This window comes from Fusarium tjaetaba (genome assembly GCF_013396195.1).
Source record: "Fusarium tjaetaba strain NRRL 66243 chromosome Unknown NRRL66243_c0000155, whole genome shotgun sequence".
Lineage (NCBI taxonomy): Eukaryota > Fungi > Ascomycota > Sordariomycetes > Hypocreales > Nectriaceae > Fusarium > Fusarium tjaetaba.
This window is the reverse complement of record NW_023501351.1, coordinates 752-17,178: the sequence shown is the minus strand read 5'-3', so window position 1 is coordinate 17,178 and position 16,427 is coordinate 752. Positions and strand designations below refer to the sequence as shown.

General features: G+C 48.8%; 7 protein-coding genes across 7 annotated transcripts; 4 read left to right on the top strand and 3 right to left on the bottom strand.

Annotated features, from left to right (window-relative positions):
* Nucleotides 1–267: 267 nt before the first annotated feature.
* On the top strand, nt 268–909 carry FTJAE_7649 (60S ribosomal protein L20; the record flags this gene model as incomplete). Its single annotated transcript, XM_037354386.1, has 3 exons — nt 268–462; nt 521–697; nt 751–909. The coding sequence occupies 3 exons, from the start codon at nt 268–270 to the stop codon at nt 907–909; spliced, it is 531 nt and encodes a 176-aa protein (XP_037205237.1).
* Nucleotides 910–1,096: 187 nt separating this feature from the next.
* Nucleotides 1,097–3,217, bottom strand: FTJAE_7648 (transcription factor; the record flags this gene model as incomplete). The annotated part of the gene is made up of 1 exon (XM_037354385.1): nt 1,097–3,217. One exon carries the CDS (start codon nt 3,215–3,217, stop codon nt 1,097–1,099), a length of 2,121 nt encoding a protein of 706 aa, XP_037205236.1.
* An 824-nt stretch (nt 3,218–4,041) lies between these two features.
* On the top strand, nt 4,042–4,725 carry FTJAE_7647 (acetyltransferase; the record flags this gene model as incomplete). Its single annotated transcript, XM_037354384.1, has 1 exon — nt 4,042–4,725. The coding sequence occupies one exon, from the start codon at nt 4,042–4,044 to the stop codon at nt 4,723–4,725; it is 684 nt and encodes a 227-aa protein (XP_037205235.1).
* Nucleotides 4,726–5,000: 275 nt separating this feature from the next.
* Nucleotides 5,001–5,535, top strand: FTJAE_7646 (uncharacterized protein; the record flags this gene model as incomplete). The annotated part of the gene is made up of 2 exons (XM_037354383.1): nt 5,001–5,073; nt 5,120–5,535. The coding sequence occupies 2 exons, from the start codon at nt 5,001–5,003 to the stop codon at nt 5,533–5,535; spliced, it is 489 nt and encodes a 162-aa protein (XP_037205234.1).
* Nucleotides 5,536–5,959: 424 nt separating this feature from the next.
* On the bottom strand, nt 5,960–6,716 carry FTJAE_7645 (Testis-specific chromodomain protein; the record flags this gene model as incomplete). The annotated part of the gene is made up of 2 exons (XM_037354382.1): nt 5,960–6,584; nt 6,646–6,716. The coding sequence occupies 2 exons, from the start codon at nt 6,714–6,716 to the stop codon at nt 5,960–5,962; spliced, it is 696 nt and encodes a 231-aa protein (XP_037205233.1).
* Nucleotides 6,717–7,392: 676 nt separating this feature from the next.
* FTJAE_7644 (guanine nucleotide exchange factor synembryn) lies at nt 7,393–8,979 on the bottom strand (the record flags this gene model as incomplete). The annotated part of the gene is made up of 4 exons (XM_037354381.1): nt 7,393–7,498; nt 7,554–8,668; nt 8,732–8,808; nt 8,865–8,979. 4 exons carry the CDS (start codon nt 8,977–8,979, stop codon nt 7,393–7,395), a joined length of 1,413 nt encoding a protein of 470 aa, XP_037205232.1.
* Nucleotides 8,980–9,767: 788 nt separating this feature from the next.
* FTJAE_7643 (Telomere length regulator rif1) lies at nt 9,768–15,140 on the top strand (the record flags this gene model as incomplete). Its single annotated transcript, XM_037354380.1, has 1 exon — nt 9,768–15,140. The coding sequence occupies one exon, from the start codon at nt 9,768–9,770 to the stop codon at nt 15,138–15,140; it is 5,373 nt and encodes a 1,790-aa protein (XP_037205231.1).
* Between the last annotated feature and the right edge of the window lie 1,287 nt (nt 15,141–16,427).

Sequence of the window (16,427 nt, the reverse complement as noted above, 5' to 3'; positions counted from 1 at the left end):
TATTTCTTCACAACTTGCTACGAAGGGACAGAAGGACGAAGGACCACCTCTCAGCTACTGCAGAACATCGACGACTACTCACACAATTCTCGATATGCTTGCTGAAGCGGGGCTTGTCAAAATTTTGATCGAAGAGTCGATTTCGAATTTCGTCAACACCTCGACTTGGTACTAGCACCACGCACTCGAAATTTCGATTTGATCCTCCGGCTCGGCACGCGGCATCACAACAACAAACATCATCACCTGCAACGTCCAATACTGACAATGTCTTCAGGCCGTCTTCAGGAATACGAGGTCATTGGGCGCCACTTGCCCACCGAGGCTAACCCTACTCCCGCCCTCTACCGCATGACCATCTTCGCTCCCAACGAGACGGTCGCCAAGTCCCGATACTGGTACTTCTTGCGCGGTCTCAAGAAGGTCAAGAAGGCCACTGGTGAGATCGTCAGCGTCAAGACTGTACGTAGCAAGAATCCACACGACGGGAAGCAATGGTCAGGCTAACTGGGAATTTCAGATCCACGAGAAGCACCCTCTCAAGGTGAAGAACTTCGGCATCTGGATCCGATACGACTCTCGTTCCGGCACGCACAACATGTACAAGGAGTACCGTGAGCTGTCCCGAACAGATGCTGTCGAGTCTCTCTACTCCGACATGGCTGCCCGCCACCGTGCTCGTTTCAGGTCCATCCACGTACGTCCAACTCTGTCGATCAGCTACTCATCACAGACGCTAACAAACTCTAGATCCTCCGCGTCGTCGAGATTGAGAAGACCGAGGACATCAAGCGACCCTACATCCGCCAGCTGACCCAGAAGGGACTCAGCTTCCCTCTCCCCCACCGCATCACCAAGGAGAACACCAAGAAGCTCTTCAGCGCGAAGCGACCTTCCACTTTCGCTTAGAATGATTTCGGTTTAGAGGACGGTTGGGGCTCTGCGGGTGTTACAACGGATCATGGAAATATCAACTGACTTTGCTCAATAAAACGGGCATTGAATGAACCAAAAATTCTGAGCATGCGGATGCTGCCTGGTGTGAAAACAATTGATTGGGATTTAAAAAGTAACAAAGACTACCGATTGTGAACTATCATGTTGACTCACCTGTCCCGCTCCCTGGAGATGTTTCTATCTGTGTATCGTTGAAAAACTCTGTCCAATATGTCCATTCCATAGGCACGCCTTGCTCCAAGCCCATACCAAAGTCGAGATTCAAAGTCTCTGGTGGATCGAACAGTATCGAAGGATCCATACTGCTCGTGTCGTACTGTGATGCCAAGCCTGGCCCAGATGAAGGAATATTCATCTGTTGGTTTGTACCATACTGCAATGGTTGAGCCATATTATTCATAGCTGGGGGTATGAAAGCTGTTGCAGGGTCCAGGTTCATGCTGGAGTTGAAATCCATACGTTTGAGAAGCGCTTCGGTTCTCGCCGCCCTCGCTTTCTTGAGCAGCTTTTTGATAGGTCGCCAAAGTGAACCTTTCGCTGTGTCTGCAATGTGCTCTCGCGACGATGGAAATGTTCTCTCCACGACCACCCAGGCCTTGTCTACCAACTCTCCCTCTGTCTGCACGCAGAGTTCTGCTAATGCAACCGCGAGAGGATGCCATTGCACATAAGTGTCTGTCCACCAGGCAAACCGATCTTCCCACTGGTTCTTTGTCATACGCTCTCGCAGCTCAATAATCGAGATCGCAGTACGCAACATGGTCTCTTTTGATACGCGAGGTCGGTCGGGAGCTGGTCCACCGGTGAAAGGATATTGAATATTGAGCCAAAGCTTTAGAATGACGATGCGAGCAATTTCAGAGGCGTAAATAGAGGGGAGATGTGAGGGTTTGGCAGTGTGGATGAAGCTAGTTTCCAGTTGACGTATATGAGAAATAAGCTCCTCTTCGGTATATAAGAAATGTTCTGGTTCGCCTCGAGGGCTGTAATGCGGGTGCGATATGAAGCCGAAGATGCCTGAGCACATAGCAGTACATAAACATACAACGTTCTCGGCAGGCGTTGTTTTGGGTATCAAGGGACCTATAGAATCAGGTCCAAAATCATCATCATCAATGGGGGTGGGCTCTGCTGTATCAAAGCCTGACCGGGTAAGTGTTGCATCAGAACCGCGGTCTTCTGACCCGCGGATGTCGAGAACAACGATGAAATGCCATAAACGGCGCCTCATCTCGGCGACAAACGGTGTGAAGCGGTGGCCGTCACCATCTCGATGAAGGTTAAGTCCTTGGGCAATTCGGATTACAAGTGATGTAAGAACCCAAGATGTCCGGTCGTGTAAGTGAACACGCATCATGCTTGTGTAGAGCGTCAGGGCTTGCAGAGGCTCGATCTTGGTTGTGCTGAGATAGTCCGCTTCGGCGAGTGCCCGCTCCACCGCAACACGGTATCGCCTTGTGAGAATTTCTTTGTTTTCACCCAATTGCTTCAAACACGATTCTGGTGTCAAACAAACAGCTGCACAGAAGTAGATGGCGAATAAGACAGCGTTGATCTCGGCGGTGAATGTGTGTGTAGTCGGTGACTCAATGTAAGCTTGGAAATGTTTGCTGATGGTTGGTCGATGCAGAATCTTCATGAGAGGATCGACGTTGCGGGTGTAAATCGTCCAGAGCCGTATCATCATATTCGGTGGAGGGTGTATTAGCGGTTGCCTCGATGTGTAATCAGAGTTTCCAAGTAAGAAGCCCGAAGGACCCGTAGATGCCATATCTACTGACTCTGGGCTTTCGCCCTCTTCTTCCTCATCACTGTCTTCAGAAGGTTGATTCAACGCTTGTCGAATTCCCTCAACCTCAGCACATAAATTTCCCCAAAAACCAGAACCGAGATACTGTTCGCCAGTCTCTAAATTAGCAGCCTGCGCTGCTACTGCTTGGGACTCATCACAGCGGTTATCCAGCGTTGCCGAAAGTGAGGTTGAGCCTTGGAGACTCTGGATGTCCCCCTCATCCAATTGCTTCAGTTTGGCGGGGTCAGCCTGGTTGACGATGCTCTCAAGACGACTGATCCTGTCAAGTAATTCACTCTGGCGAGGTCTTGGAGCACGTCTTGTTGGTTTTCTTGAGGGAAAGACACAGTCGAGGCCAAAGCGAGAACATTGGCCGCATAACGGTTGTATCTTGTCGCATTTGATTTTGCGTGTGCGACAGTTTGAACAGCTCAGTACTTTGGCCGGACGGCCTTCACGGGAGCTCATTCTGGGCGATAATGGCGAATAATATGTGAATAGTTATGTTGGTGAGTTAAGCCGAGACTGCCGCAGTGATTGTCTCAAATAATCATGGCGTTGAAGTCGTTATATGCGTTGAAGTTCAACTTAAAGCAAGACAAAGTAAGCAAATAACAGCAAGAATTGATAATCTGTAGCAGACAGACAGAAACAGAGGAAGTGCCGGCGCGGTCCCACCCAACTTGAGTTTAGTGACGTTTAGATTTTTTTGGGTGACATTTGTCTCTTGTCTCGACCCTGATTCCCTTCCTGCCTATCAAGTTCCCTGCATAAATTAGCATGCATTGCAATCCTAAGGCTGAGTGAGGCTAGCCTTATTGACTCTCAACGGTTTTAGTTAGGCCAGACACATGTTGAACAGGCTTGGGGATGGCTAGAAACTGAGACTTTGAACCTAAGGAATTGGTTAGATAAAGTTATTATAAAATAGACAAATTCTAGCAGGTCTTTAATTAGTGAGTTTTCGCACCTTGATTCCAGTTTCAAGCCATCTAACGCCTATGAGGGCACACGTAGTGAACGCGAATATTGCCCCAGTTGTCGGGTGCCGAGGGGTACTTTTGTCACACCTGAAATTGAAGCCTGCTGATTCGACTCACAATCAACGGTCGTGATAGCCCATGACTCACAATTCTGCGACATAGTACAGATGGTATAGACAAACTCGGAGTGGAAACGGAGGGAGATGGAAGATATATGAGGTCTAGAGCTTCTCAGGGTCAGAACGTTTACAGACTTGCATTCACGATAGGCAACTCCGCAATCAACTCAACTTACCCTAAACTTTCAACATGGAGTCCAAAAAACCTTCGTCAATTGACTTTGTAACAGTCAAGACAACACTTCCCGTTTATCCACTTCCACCAAATCATGAACGAAACACTTTTCGATCAGAACGTCTATCGATGCGTCATATGACTGAGGATGATTTCGGTTTCCTTCGAACTCTTCGCACATGTCCAGATGGCATGAAATGGTCGTCGCAAGGAGGTCCCGATATTGAGATAGAACAAACTGAAAAGAGTCTAAGTCTTCGCCTACCTCCAAAGGACGGCGAGAGGTACGATTGGGTCATCTCCCTCATCGAGACAGGTGAGCCCATCGGATTAGGGGGTACCTGTGTATGGTCGAGTGAATTAGGCTGGCCGGCTCTGGGATACATCTTTCTGAAAGAGCATTGGGGCAAAGGCTATGCGTCTGAGTTTATGAAAGTCTACCTCGATGAGTGGTGGTCGCTCCCGAGGAACGAAGTTGAGCTCACAGTGGACAAGAACACAATTCTCGAAGATGACGGCGATGTCAAACAGGAGTGCATCTCAGCCATCACACTGAGCGAAAATGCCCCCAGTCAAAACGTCCTCAAAAAGGCTGGTTTCAAATTCGTGTCGTCGTGGACGGAAGCTGATACCAGAGACGAGTTTCAAGAAGTGACCCTACATGGGTTTGTTGTTCGCAAGGGAATGGTTGTCGTTTAGCCAAGCAAAGTCGACAACCGAATAAGGCTATAACACAGGCCCTTTGACCAATCGGCCTGATCCGAGAACGAGGGTCTTTGATCAATAACGATGCAGGAAATGGACAAGGACGCGGCCGGACATCTGAGGAAGTCCGTGATAGTTTCCGGGTCCGGACGGGGTTCCACTTTTCGCCGATATATATGACGATGACTTCAGCAGCATCAACTTGTTGTAGATTTTCAAGATAATTGAGAATGTTATATGAATATTAAATTTACCTCATTATTTTCAGAATGCCCATCTCTATCCCCCTTCCCTCTCTCGTGGCCACTGCCACAGGCATCACTGGCTCGGCCTATGCATTTGGTAAGACTATAAAGTCAAATCATAAGACACTGGTTGACAATTCTAGGTTTCATCGCCTCTCTTTCACTTGCTGGCATCCCCGCTGCTCTGCAACTACCAGGACCCCAAGGTGTTTCCGTTTGGCAGGTTCTCTCCAACCGTGGATTCGCTCTCATGCCCAAATTTGCTGGAACAACAGCAATCGCCTATCTATACGCCGCCTATACAGCTCACCAGCAAGGCCGTAACTGGAAGGGGCTGGCTGCCAGTGCTGCTTTGACGGTCTCCATCGTTCCTTTCACTATTATCTTCATGAGTTCGACAAACGACCTCTTGTTCAAGGCGTCTGCGGGAACCTTGGATGCTTCACAGGAGGACGTGGCTACGCTGATCGGAAGATGGGGGGTTTTGAACTTGGTTCGAAGTCTGCTTCCTCTTGCTGGAGCGGCACTGGGTTTCTCAACTCTGCTCAGGGAAGAATGAAGATGTGACATGGGGGTAAACCATCGTAGGGCGGGTAAAATTAAACAAAACAATGGTGTAGCAGAAAAAGTTAAACTCGTCGCAATCACTACATTCTGCATAAAGAAAACCTGTATTTTATTTATCCTTCAATAGGAGATGTGCCGATCTTGACAAAAGAGTACTAGAGCTTCATTCTCCTCTGCTAAAAGGCTTTGATAACGCTGCCCCGAAGTAATCGTTGAGATAATTCCATCTAGATACTGCTCCCATTCGCTCGTTTTGAATCCAGTGGTTAAGTTCCCATAAAGCAATTGTTGCCAGACCTTTCCTTGCTAGATGCTTCCCTCAGTTATCCCCATAACCATAGCCCAGTGATCTGATTCATTCCTAAAAAGTCCCCATCGCTGTCAACTAGTTCATAGCTCATACCATCATAGCCCCCTCACTGATCCTTCTCAAAATCCTTGATGAGCTTGGCGCATTTGCCCAGATTCTTCTTAGGCTCCCAAGTGTTCTCCTTATTGCCAAAACCCTTCCACTTGACCTGGTAGTAAAGCACCTTGGTATCAGCGTCAACCTGAGAATCAATGATTTTCTCAACCTCCCATTCGGTAGTAGACTCGCCACGCGTAGCCTTCTTTCTGGCAGGAGAGCTTCTCTCTGAGGCTGTTTCGACTTTGGTCACTCTTGTCTTGGCTGGAGGACGACCGCGACCTCTTTTTCCAGAAACGGGCTTCTTCTTCTCCGCGCCACAAGTATCCTCATCCTGAAGGCTAGCAGTCGATGCAACACGCTTAGAACGACGAGGTGGAGCTGAACTGTTCACTTGCGAGCGACGCTGGCGCTTGACTGGAGGGGCTGCCTTTGCATCTGCGGCTTCTTCATCGCTCTCTTCTCCCGGAGAAAGAGCGCGCTTCTCGGGCTTGGAGTCTTGTTCAGTTTTCTCAGGCTCAGGAGAATTGAGTTCCTCTTCGGAACTCGAATAGTCCACAAGATCAGATTTGATTTTTGGGATGAGCTCTTCCTCTTCTTCTTCATCCTCACCCCCCTCGATACTAGCACGAGGCCTAAGATTTTCATATAAGCAAGCGAACCTAATGCGCCAAAGTATAGAGCTTAAGATCTTACCCGTTGTGCTCCTCCATAGGGGACTTATCGCGTGCGTAGAAGACAGTGGGCTTAGACTTGGAAGGCGGCATCTTGCTGGAGAGTGAAAGAGAAGTGGAAAGATTTGACGCTGCGACACCTATGTCTTCTTTAGGTAGACTTCAAGTCCTTGTGTGAATATGCTCGTTGTAGGAAAATCGTGTTGCGGATGGTGTTGCGCGACTCTGACTTTGACTTTTCATCAAATCGGCAAAGCTTTAGAAACAGGGTGAGATGAGATTCACCTGTGCTCATAAATATAGTTAATACCTGACTGAATTAAACGGGGCAAAGAAAAGGTGAAGGGCGGATTTTTTGAAAAAAGAAAATAAACAAGTAACCCGACGCGTTGGCAGTGATGGCAGCTGCTAAGAGCCGAAGCGGTAGAGGATGTGCGACCTGGAGGATCGTAAAGTTGGTAGGCAGGTAAGTGAGGTGGATGAAGGTGGGAGAGAGACTACAGTCATTGATCGGGGAATATACTACATTTGAGAATGAGCAATAGTCGACTACGTTATCGACCACTTGATATGATACATTGGCCAAATTCTCTGTTACAATAAGACTGAGTATTTGTTAACGAAGACCCCTAAACTAATGTATGCATCTATGCTTTCTTTTGTTCCCGCCAATCTGCAAGGTTCCGTTTGATATGAGATCACTGCCCGGATGACCAAAGTGATAGACTTCGACATGCTGATAATGAGAAGAGAGACCGACTACGATTCACTACTCAAGCTCTTCCACCTCATCGTCTCTGAGTTCTCTGAAACGACCCTCCCTCAAGGCGGTCTCCACCGGGTTCTGAACGTCAATAATGCCTGTCTTTTTCAATCTAAATGCCTGTTAGCTCTGTGCAACGAGTGAGTAGATAGAAATTGTGAACTTACCGCTCAAATAACACAAAGAGCCTTTCAGCCTCTCGTTCCTTTTCCTCCTCCGTCATCTCAGGCTCGTCAACTGGCTTCTCAGCATCAACAAATTGGCCAGTGATGGGGTTGACTGGCTTCTGCTCCTTGGCCGCCTCACCAGCGCCGTGAGCCTCTGCAACCGAAGCTGGAATAGGGATGTTATTTTGGAACAGAAAGCCAGATGCAAAGCCGTAGCCAACGTTCTCGACAAACTTGGAGGCATCCTTATCAGATAGCTCGAAGAGCACATGCTGGATCAGGTTGCGCAATGACGGGGCCATGGCGTTGTTGCTGTTTTGGAGTAGTTTGGCTGATAAGCTGTGTCCTTTGCCCAGAACATCCTTTCTCTGCTCTTCCGTCGGCAAGAGCTTTTCGCGAATGAACGCTTTCGTAGAATCAGGCGCATGCTCGTATATCGACCTTACGAGGCCAAGGACTGGGACAATGGAAGCATCCTTCTGATTGTCGGGAATTGTTCGAATGGAGACATCTAGGATGTCAATCACCCTAGATACTACCCTCTCAGGATCGCCCTTGGGGTGAAGAGCCTCCTGGTTCTCTGGGGTATTCAGGTCAAGATTAAGGAAGCCGTTGATGATGAATCCGACCGGAGGGTCAAGCGGCTTCGTTTGGGAAACGTCAGCCTTGAACAGTACAGCTATCAGATGAGGGACTGCAGGATTGAATAATGAGGCCTTCTCTTTACACCAATGTGTAACGTTGAACAAGAGCTTTGCGGTTTCGGTGAGCGCCATGTCTTGCATGGGGTCAGCCTTGGCCTTGGTGTCCATTTCCTTTGCATGCTTTGCTAGGTTGTTGATAATGCGATCGGCCAGTTTATCTTTATCGAGGAGTTCCTTCAGGTCGATCTTTGTTTCATATGTGGTCAGGAACAAGATACGGGAGTTGAGAAATTCATCTTCATAATTTCCAGTGTCTAGTTCTTTGATGGCTTTCGGAGCAAAACCTTTGTCGACAAACATATGCCGTGTAGGAGGGACGAGAAGCATCAAATTAGCTATAACCTTCAGTGCAGCCCGAGCTGATTTGGTAGATGGTTTATCATAGGCATGGCAAAGGAGCATAGTGAAACCCTGACAGCAGTTAGCAATTCTTCAAATCATTTGACCCTCATATGAGAGCAGGGGTGCACTGACTGCTTCCGAGAAGAGAGGTTCGGCATTACTGGGGTCTCGACTGTATAGCTTAAGCTTTTCTAGAGCCAAGGCGCGGTCTGTCCACAGCATTAGGAGAGGATGCATTGCTATTCTTTCCAGTCAGGAGACTCACCATCTGGAAGAAACTGATCTTCTTCGAGATCTTCGGTGAGCGCTTCGACCAGTTCCGTGACATCTTTGAGCTTCTGAGCCCCTGTGGGTAGACCAAAAGCTGGCTGAGCGGCCATGATGATTTGATGATGAGTGGAGAGGGGGATGTTGATGGGAGGTGTGATGGTTCAAGATGAGCGGGGAGAAGATGATGGAAACTGGACATCAGCCACTAACAAAATGTGTTATTGCATTTTAAGAAGGAGTACTAGAGGTAGTTTTGGAGAAATTGGTAAGTGTTCATAGCGCAGCAGGACATCATGTTTGCTCTTTCACTTCTATTTATGTAACTTTTGTAATTTATTAATGACAAGGCAATATCGAGGCGAGGTCCAATCCGTAGCTCTCTCTCGACCTGTTCTGGCATGTGCTTCACTGACACAACAGGGTCCAATGTACCTAGAACTTTATCGATAGCGCCTCCAGCCGATCTGTAGCGGGAACACGTAAAGTTTCGCTTACCTCAGCCATGAAAGACGCCTTGGGCGACAGACAGGGGGGTCGATTCTGGGGCGTCTGACGCGCACGGTCCCTGAATCTTTAATTGATTCGCGGTTGCTCATCTAAAAATCGCGTTCGCTTCGCGCGTTGGCCCGGAGAATTGAAGCGCGGATCGATCAAGCATTTACTTACGGATACTCCAGGTTCAGGTAGTTACTCACAGTCCTCAACGCTACGCAATATCACCATCTTCACTTACACCGACTCATTCGTTCTCTTTGCCATTGTATACAAATGTTTGCACTTTTTTAAGTCGCAGCAAAATCCACGGTTCCAATCTTAATCTCCTTAATATTCGCATGCGTTTTTAGTGGTTTCTCGGCCAATTCACTGCTGTCTAGATCGCCAATGCTGCCTGGCAGCCATGGCATCTTCAGCCAAGGCCACCACCCTCGACGAACTTTCTCCCCGACCGCCAACTCCTCCTCGAGAATCTTTTCCAGATAAAATAGCTCCTATGAAGGCTTCAGTCGGTCGTCCCATCGACCCAAGACTGAGTCTCCAGACACCACCAGGCGCTAATACACCATCGTCGAACGGGGCAACCAACACCAATTCAGGCTCGAGGCGGACAAGGAAGAAAGTCGAATGGTCAAGCCATACCGAATATCGAGAAGCCTCCAAGTTCTTCAGATCGTCGCCGATTACGACCCCTTCTGCTTCTTCGAGGCCCGTGAAGGGTATCTTGAAGCCGTCACCGTCTCCCAACCCTCTCGCTTCACCTCTTAATGGCCATCCCAACGGCCTATCAAGCCAGATTAGTATCGCCGAAATGTTGGACTCGACAATAAAACAACTCGCCGGTTCCGACCGGGACTCGCGACTCGATGCATACATGATGCTCTCTCGTGCTCTCAAGGCTTCCAACAACCTACCAGACCGGGTTGCCCTACAAGGCAAGATGAGCCTATTCATGTCCTTTATTGAACGAGATGTCAAATCCAAAAGAGATGAGGGGTCTCCTGACTCTTCTCTCATATTCCAAGCCCTCAGTCTTCTAACGACCTTTTTGCATTTTCCAGCCATTGCTTCTTCTCTCACATCAGACTTCGGCGTCTTCATAATCGACCATTGCATTCGATGCTTCTCGGACCCAGGAATCTCGAAGGACTTGGCACGCCACCTTATGCAAGTCGTTGCTTTCCAGTCCTTCTCCCCAAAAGTCATGTCTTCGGATCGAGTTGGTCGGTTAGTCACATCGTTGCACAACATCGAGGATCATTTGACTGGCAAGAGCATCATCATGGGCCGTATCCAGATTTACAAGCGTCTTGTGAGGCAATCTCGAAACCATATGGCTGCCCACACGGCCTGGCTAGAGGATTTGTTTAATGACATGCTCACTCCGATTCGAGACATTCGAGCGCAGGCAATTCTTTTGGGCACGGAAGCTGGCTTTTCGCTGCGAAATGAGAAGCCTGTGATGCGCAAGGTGACTGAGATTCTGCAGTCGACGGCGGACAAACAAATCTATATTCAGTATTACATCCAGCGCCTCGACACTATGCTCAAAGAGAAGCAACTCTTGTCAACGGTTCCACAGATTTGGGGTGCTGTGACCCTTTTCCTGCAGTGCCCTCTCAGTCGATGGCAACACTTTGCTCCATGGTTCAAGATTGCGCAGGACTCGTTCAACTGTACCGATTCACAGACCAAACTGGAAGCCAACTATGCCTGGAATCGCTATGTTTATCTTTCAATCACCAGCAACAAATTGCCCCCAAAGTCTCTGGGTGTATTGGCACAACCCCTAGCAAGCCAACTCCGGCGTAAATTCAGTTTGAAGCAGTCAGAGGAAGCCATGAAGCTTCGCAGAACAGTGATGGGTGGTATTTGCAACCTGTGTTACTATGCCTTCCGTCCTAGTCAAGATGTCACGTCGATCGACGCTGCCTGGGATACTATCCTTGCACCTATCACGCAACAACTAGTCCAGCTCGATGCACAAGCCGAGTCTTCTGCTGACTCCGTAACGCAAGCGACCCGAATTGTGACCGGACTGCTCGACGTTTCGACCCCAAGAAGCTGGAAAGACGAAAGGATCAAGGATGTTGCTCCTATAAGCCCTGAGGAGCTGCCTTCAATCGACTCAAAATGGGCTCGCCGGAATTCGGAGAAAATCTTTGGCCTTGTTGGACCAATTCTGGAGAAGAAATTCCACGACTTGGCTAATACCGAAAGTTTAGCCTATAGACTCTGGCAAGCCTTCGTTGGTTCTATTGCTGTCGCCTCGGCAAAGGATATCAAGGTGACTGACGAGACAGCGAGATTCATCGCCCAAGCTTTCGATTTATTGTCCAAGGTGTGGTCAACCGGGCTGCCTGAAGGGTCTGAGTCTGCAGGCACGAAGTATCTGTCGAGTGTCAGGCATTATGTCGATGTCCTTGTTCGCAACCTTGGCCTGCTCCCCTTCACCGAGAAGAAGCTATCTATGTCTCTTGCTAATACCTTTGAGCCTGCTTCAACTCCTAGCCGGATTGATCGCACTGACAAGTCAAACGGCACTGTTCAGACGCCGCTTTATCACCTATTTTCCATACTTTGTTCCAAGCCACCAGGATTGGCTGATGATGAAGATCTTGCCGAGTGCTTCTTAGCTGTCTTTGATCCATTCTTCCGAGGCAAATCTTCAAGAGCTCGAGTGGAGTTGTCGAGAGAGATGCTCCGACTCTTACCGCGAGACGCTCTTTCACCATACGGTCCATGGGTTCTCGCTGCTCAGAACATTCGTACTTTGCTGGATCAAAACCCATCGCCATCCGGCTCGCTACCAACCAGCAGCGAGAGATTACTTGGACCTGAATACCGGGAGATAGTATCGCTTCTCGAACGAGGACTTGTTTCGCACCCCACGCTCCCTGAAGAACAATGGTTCTCTCTTTTCAACTTGTTATCCGACCACATCGCTCAAGAGTCTGGAGATTCAGGTCGCGCCCTTGGTCTTGTAGAGCCTCTTTCCAAGATTGTTACGGACAATTTCTTCGAGGATTCTGAAAGATCAAACCAGATGGCGCTGGCGGTAGCGATTGCGCTATTCAATATTGCCAAACTACCCCGAGATCGCCAGGCTGTTGAGGCTGCTCGGCGACGACTTTGGGGTGCCCCTCCCACGGCATCACGATCCTCCTCATTCGACCCGTTCCAGTATCTTTACCAGCTTCAAGGTCAGAGTATGAAATACTTCTACGAAAACGAGGGCGAATGCAATGGTCAAAAGATTGCGGCCTATTTTGAGGCTGTCAGCGCTTTCATTGTCGCATCCTTTTCGCAAAATGGCATCAAAACTCTCCCCAAGCTACAAACAGGACTCAGTCCATGGATCCAGGATGAAAATGCGCATAAGTTGTTGCGCAGTAGTTCTCCTGTCTCTGGATCTGTAGGTAATCCCAATGGGTGCACTCTTCTATATGCTAATTATCTCCAGGTACGGACTCTGTGGGATAACATCTGTGGCCAGCTATTGACACTCGGTCAATTGGAGGACAAGGTCCTTGACACAGTCGAGCCTCTCGTCGCTGCGGGTTTTAGAAGTAAACATCGTCACGTCGTAAACAAAATGGCAGAGACATGGAACGCTCTAGTAAAGGACGAAGAGAGCCTGGACTGCTCTGAGAGCCTCAAGTCGATTATAGCTTCCTTACGGCCAAGAGTTGATGTCTCATTCCCTGGTATGGAACTTTCCAGTGGCGAGTTCGGAGCCCAAGCGCAAACCTTTGTCGATACCCAGGAAGATTTGAGCTTCGTCGCTCTATCATCTGCCAAGTCATCGGGGCAAGGCGTTGAGCAAGCAGCCTCACCTGTACCATCCATATCGAAGATGAGTCTTAGGGGTGCGACGACTAGAAAGCGCCGCAGAGATGCCACCCCTGAATCTGTAAAGACAAAACCGGCTAAGCGAACAGCTACACCCCGTCTTCGCCATGACAACTCTCAAATCCAATTTGCCCCAATTGTCTCATCACCATTGGTTGAGGAGTCCCAACATCTTACTGAAAGGCAGAGGGAAGTCCGTGAGCGACAGGAAGAAAATGCCGCCATGTATCCCGGTATCCGATCTAGCCCACGGACCCGAGCAAAGGCTGCGATCGAGGAGAGCTCCAAGGATGCTGAGAATAAACCCAGCAGACTCGAAACTACCCCTGAACGCGCAGCTTCCTACGATGAGTTCATCAATCTGACACCCACTCCTCGACGTGGCCAAGCTCTTCATCTCGAGGGCTTGAACGACCCACCTTCATCACCACCGGACCCGAGACGCAACCCTCTGTTATCTGAAATACAAACTCGATCAAAGGCTAGAGACTCGATCGTCGACTGGGAGCTTTCTTCACCACCTGGTTCACCTTCCATCAGTCAACAGACTAATGAAGACCAAGCTGAGGTGGAGACTCCTTCTGCTAAGAACAAGACCTCTGGTAAGAACACACGGTCTAAGCGACGCAGGAGGAGGGCAGAATCATCAAAGAAGGAGGAGGTCATTCCTTCAAGTCTTGGTAGTCAGGAGGTGGTGGCCGAAGACGCGGAGGCACTGCCAGATGCGCCACCTAGCCAAGATGTGGAAGAGATCAAAGAGGAACATATCGAACAGCCTGCCCTCAGCCAGCTGGAAAGCCCTCAACGAACAGCCCCGCCTCCAGCACAGGTTCTGGAAACACCAAAATCTGCAGACGACGAATTTGTGGATGCCAGGAGCAGCCCTGCAAAGGCTGTTGATGATCAGGCTGTTGAACGTGGCTCTAAGGTGGTTAACAGCCAGAATCAAGACTCATCTTTCGCGCTCAGTGAAGGCGATGAAAGCAGCCTCATGAGATTAGTGGTGGAACTTGAATCCAGAAGATGCCATCTTCCATTCGACAAGTACAACTCAGTTTCTGTTTCCCCCGAGAAGAAAAAGAACGACGCGTCTCCCGAAAAGTGCATAGAGGTCCAAGGAGACAAATCTGCCGACGAAGAACAGAATGACACTAAGGAGCCTCCACCGTCTAGTGTTGTTCCCTCTACGCCTGTCGAAGCAAGCCAAGAGAAGAATGAAAACCAAAATACAAACCAAACTGGCAGCAAGAGGAAGAGAAAGCGAAGCGCCGTGCATGCAGAGACACGTCGCAAAAAGAGACGGTCGGCCGACCCATCAGGACCAGAGCAGGTCGAAGATAGCCAGTCAACATCTCAAGAAACGGCCTCGTCTATTCCAACCGTGCGACGGTCATCCAGACGAACCGCTGGACAAAAGCGCAAGGAGCTACCAAACCGAGAGGACCAGGCGTCGCCTACCAAAAGGTCTACACGCTCATCTTCCCGAGCGTCTCAGACAACGTCAAAGTCGACCGATGCACGTGATGACGGGGACACCGATGAGGAACTCATGTCACAACTGGTGACAGAGTCCTTTGCAGCCTCGCAAAGTCAAGAGCCTGAGTTTCGGGTGCCTGATGAAGTCATTGAGGACTCTATGGAAGTTCTACCAATTGATAGCGAATCAGGTGAAGAAGTCCAGGAGGATCAGCCACAAGCGGAAGAGGAGGGCCAAGAAGAAGTTGCCGAGCCAAAAGAAGATGAGGATGAAGAAGAAGAAACACCAGTACCACACAAGACAAGGTCAATCATGGACACTCTTCGTGGTGGATTACAGCAATTGCAGGCGGCAGCACTTAGCCGCGACGAGGTTTACCAGCTAGAAGACATGCTTATGGATATGAAGAGGGAGCTCTTCGAAGCAGAACGACGAGGAAGGCATTGATTAGGAAATGAATTGGAGACGGGAAGCATTGTCATCGGCGCGTTGGGGTTTTTATTTCTTGGGAAATGCTTATAATACAATACCTCCATGTACAGAGTTGCCTGATTAGCCTGTCGCTTACCTCATTAAAAGCATTGCATGGATAGCTGTACATTTACATATTCTGTAGAAAAGAAACAATCAAAGAAATGATGAGATGAATATGCCATGCCAATGTGTCGAGTGAAACAGTGTGCCTACAATTATTGCTGGGAGATACTCGAGTTGATGCAAGTAACCCAAAGTAGTAAGCAATCCGAAATGCGAGTCAGAAACACACGTCCCGTGTACATGTATTCACCATTCTCCATGAGGATAATACGGGGAAGCATAATATGATAATGTGGAGGATCGTCAGATGGAATCTTTGAGAGCAGCTTCGGACGTTCCTAAACGGGTAACCCGATGAACGGAGTTGTAGTGTGACACGGGGAAGAGGGTCGATTATCGATCAAGGTTTTTGATCTTGGTGTAACAGATGGGCCTTATAATTGATACTGTGTGAAAGCGAGGTTCCAGAAAGGGTAAATCGTAGTGATACGCGGTTCTGGGTAACAGACTTGTATAATGATGCTTTGGTACAGTAATTGAGTACGGGCAGCTCAGTATGGACTCCACACATCCTGAGGTTTGGTCGTTTTGCTGCTGCCTGGCATGATTCAGCTCTGATGATGAACCAGGGTCAAGGGTTCTATAAGACTTCCAACTCTGTTAACATCAAGGAAAAGTTACCGGCGCGATCCCTACGTCAGGCAGACAAACTCCCACGGCGGGGAACTAACACGGCAATGATGTGCACGGTTGGTGACATGGGTTTGCAGGTTTAACACCATTAATGTCTGCCACTGACTGAGAGAGTTTATCGCGTGAGAGTATCGTGGCATGAAATACAGGGACCTGTAAAGGTAAAGGCTTGAGAGATGGTAGATACCATGAGGTTAAAAATGAAGATATAAGCAGTGTGCTCAAAATGGACTGGCGTCAAATGGTGTAAGTGGTGATGCCTTCACAACACTGCTGCAAAAGAGTTGAGGAAAAGCAACGAATGTTCACAATATGAGGGACTATGACTAGTAAACCAGAGGATAAATCGTTTGTATTTCTGATTTTGTTTCAAGAAACTTACATTGGCGAACAGCACGCAATGCGTGTCTCTAAGCTGTCGTAGATGATGACCTCTGGCTGATAGACACAAGGCAGTTCATTGTGTACTCTGATGAGACCATGGCACAGGATTGGGCCATTATC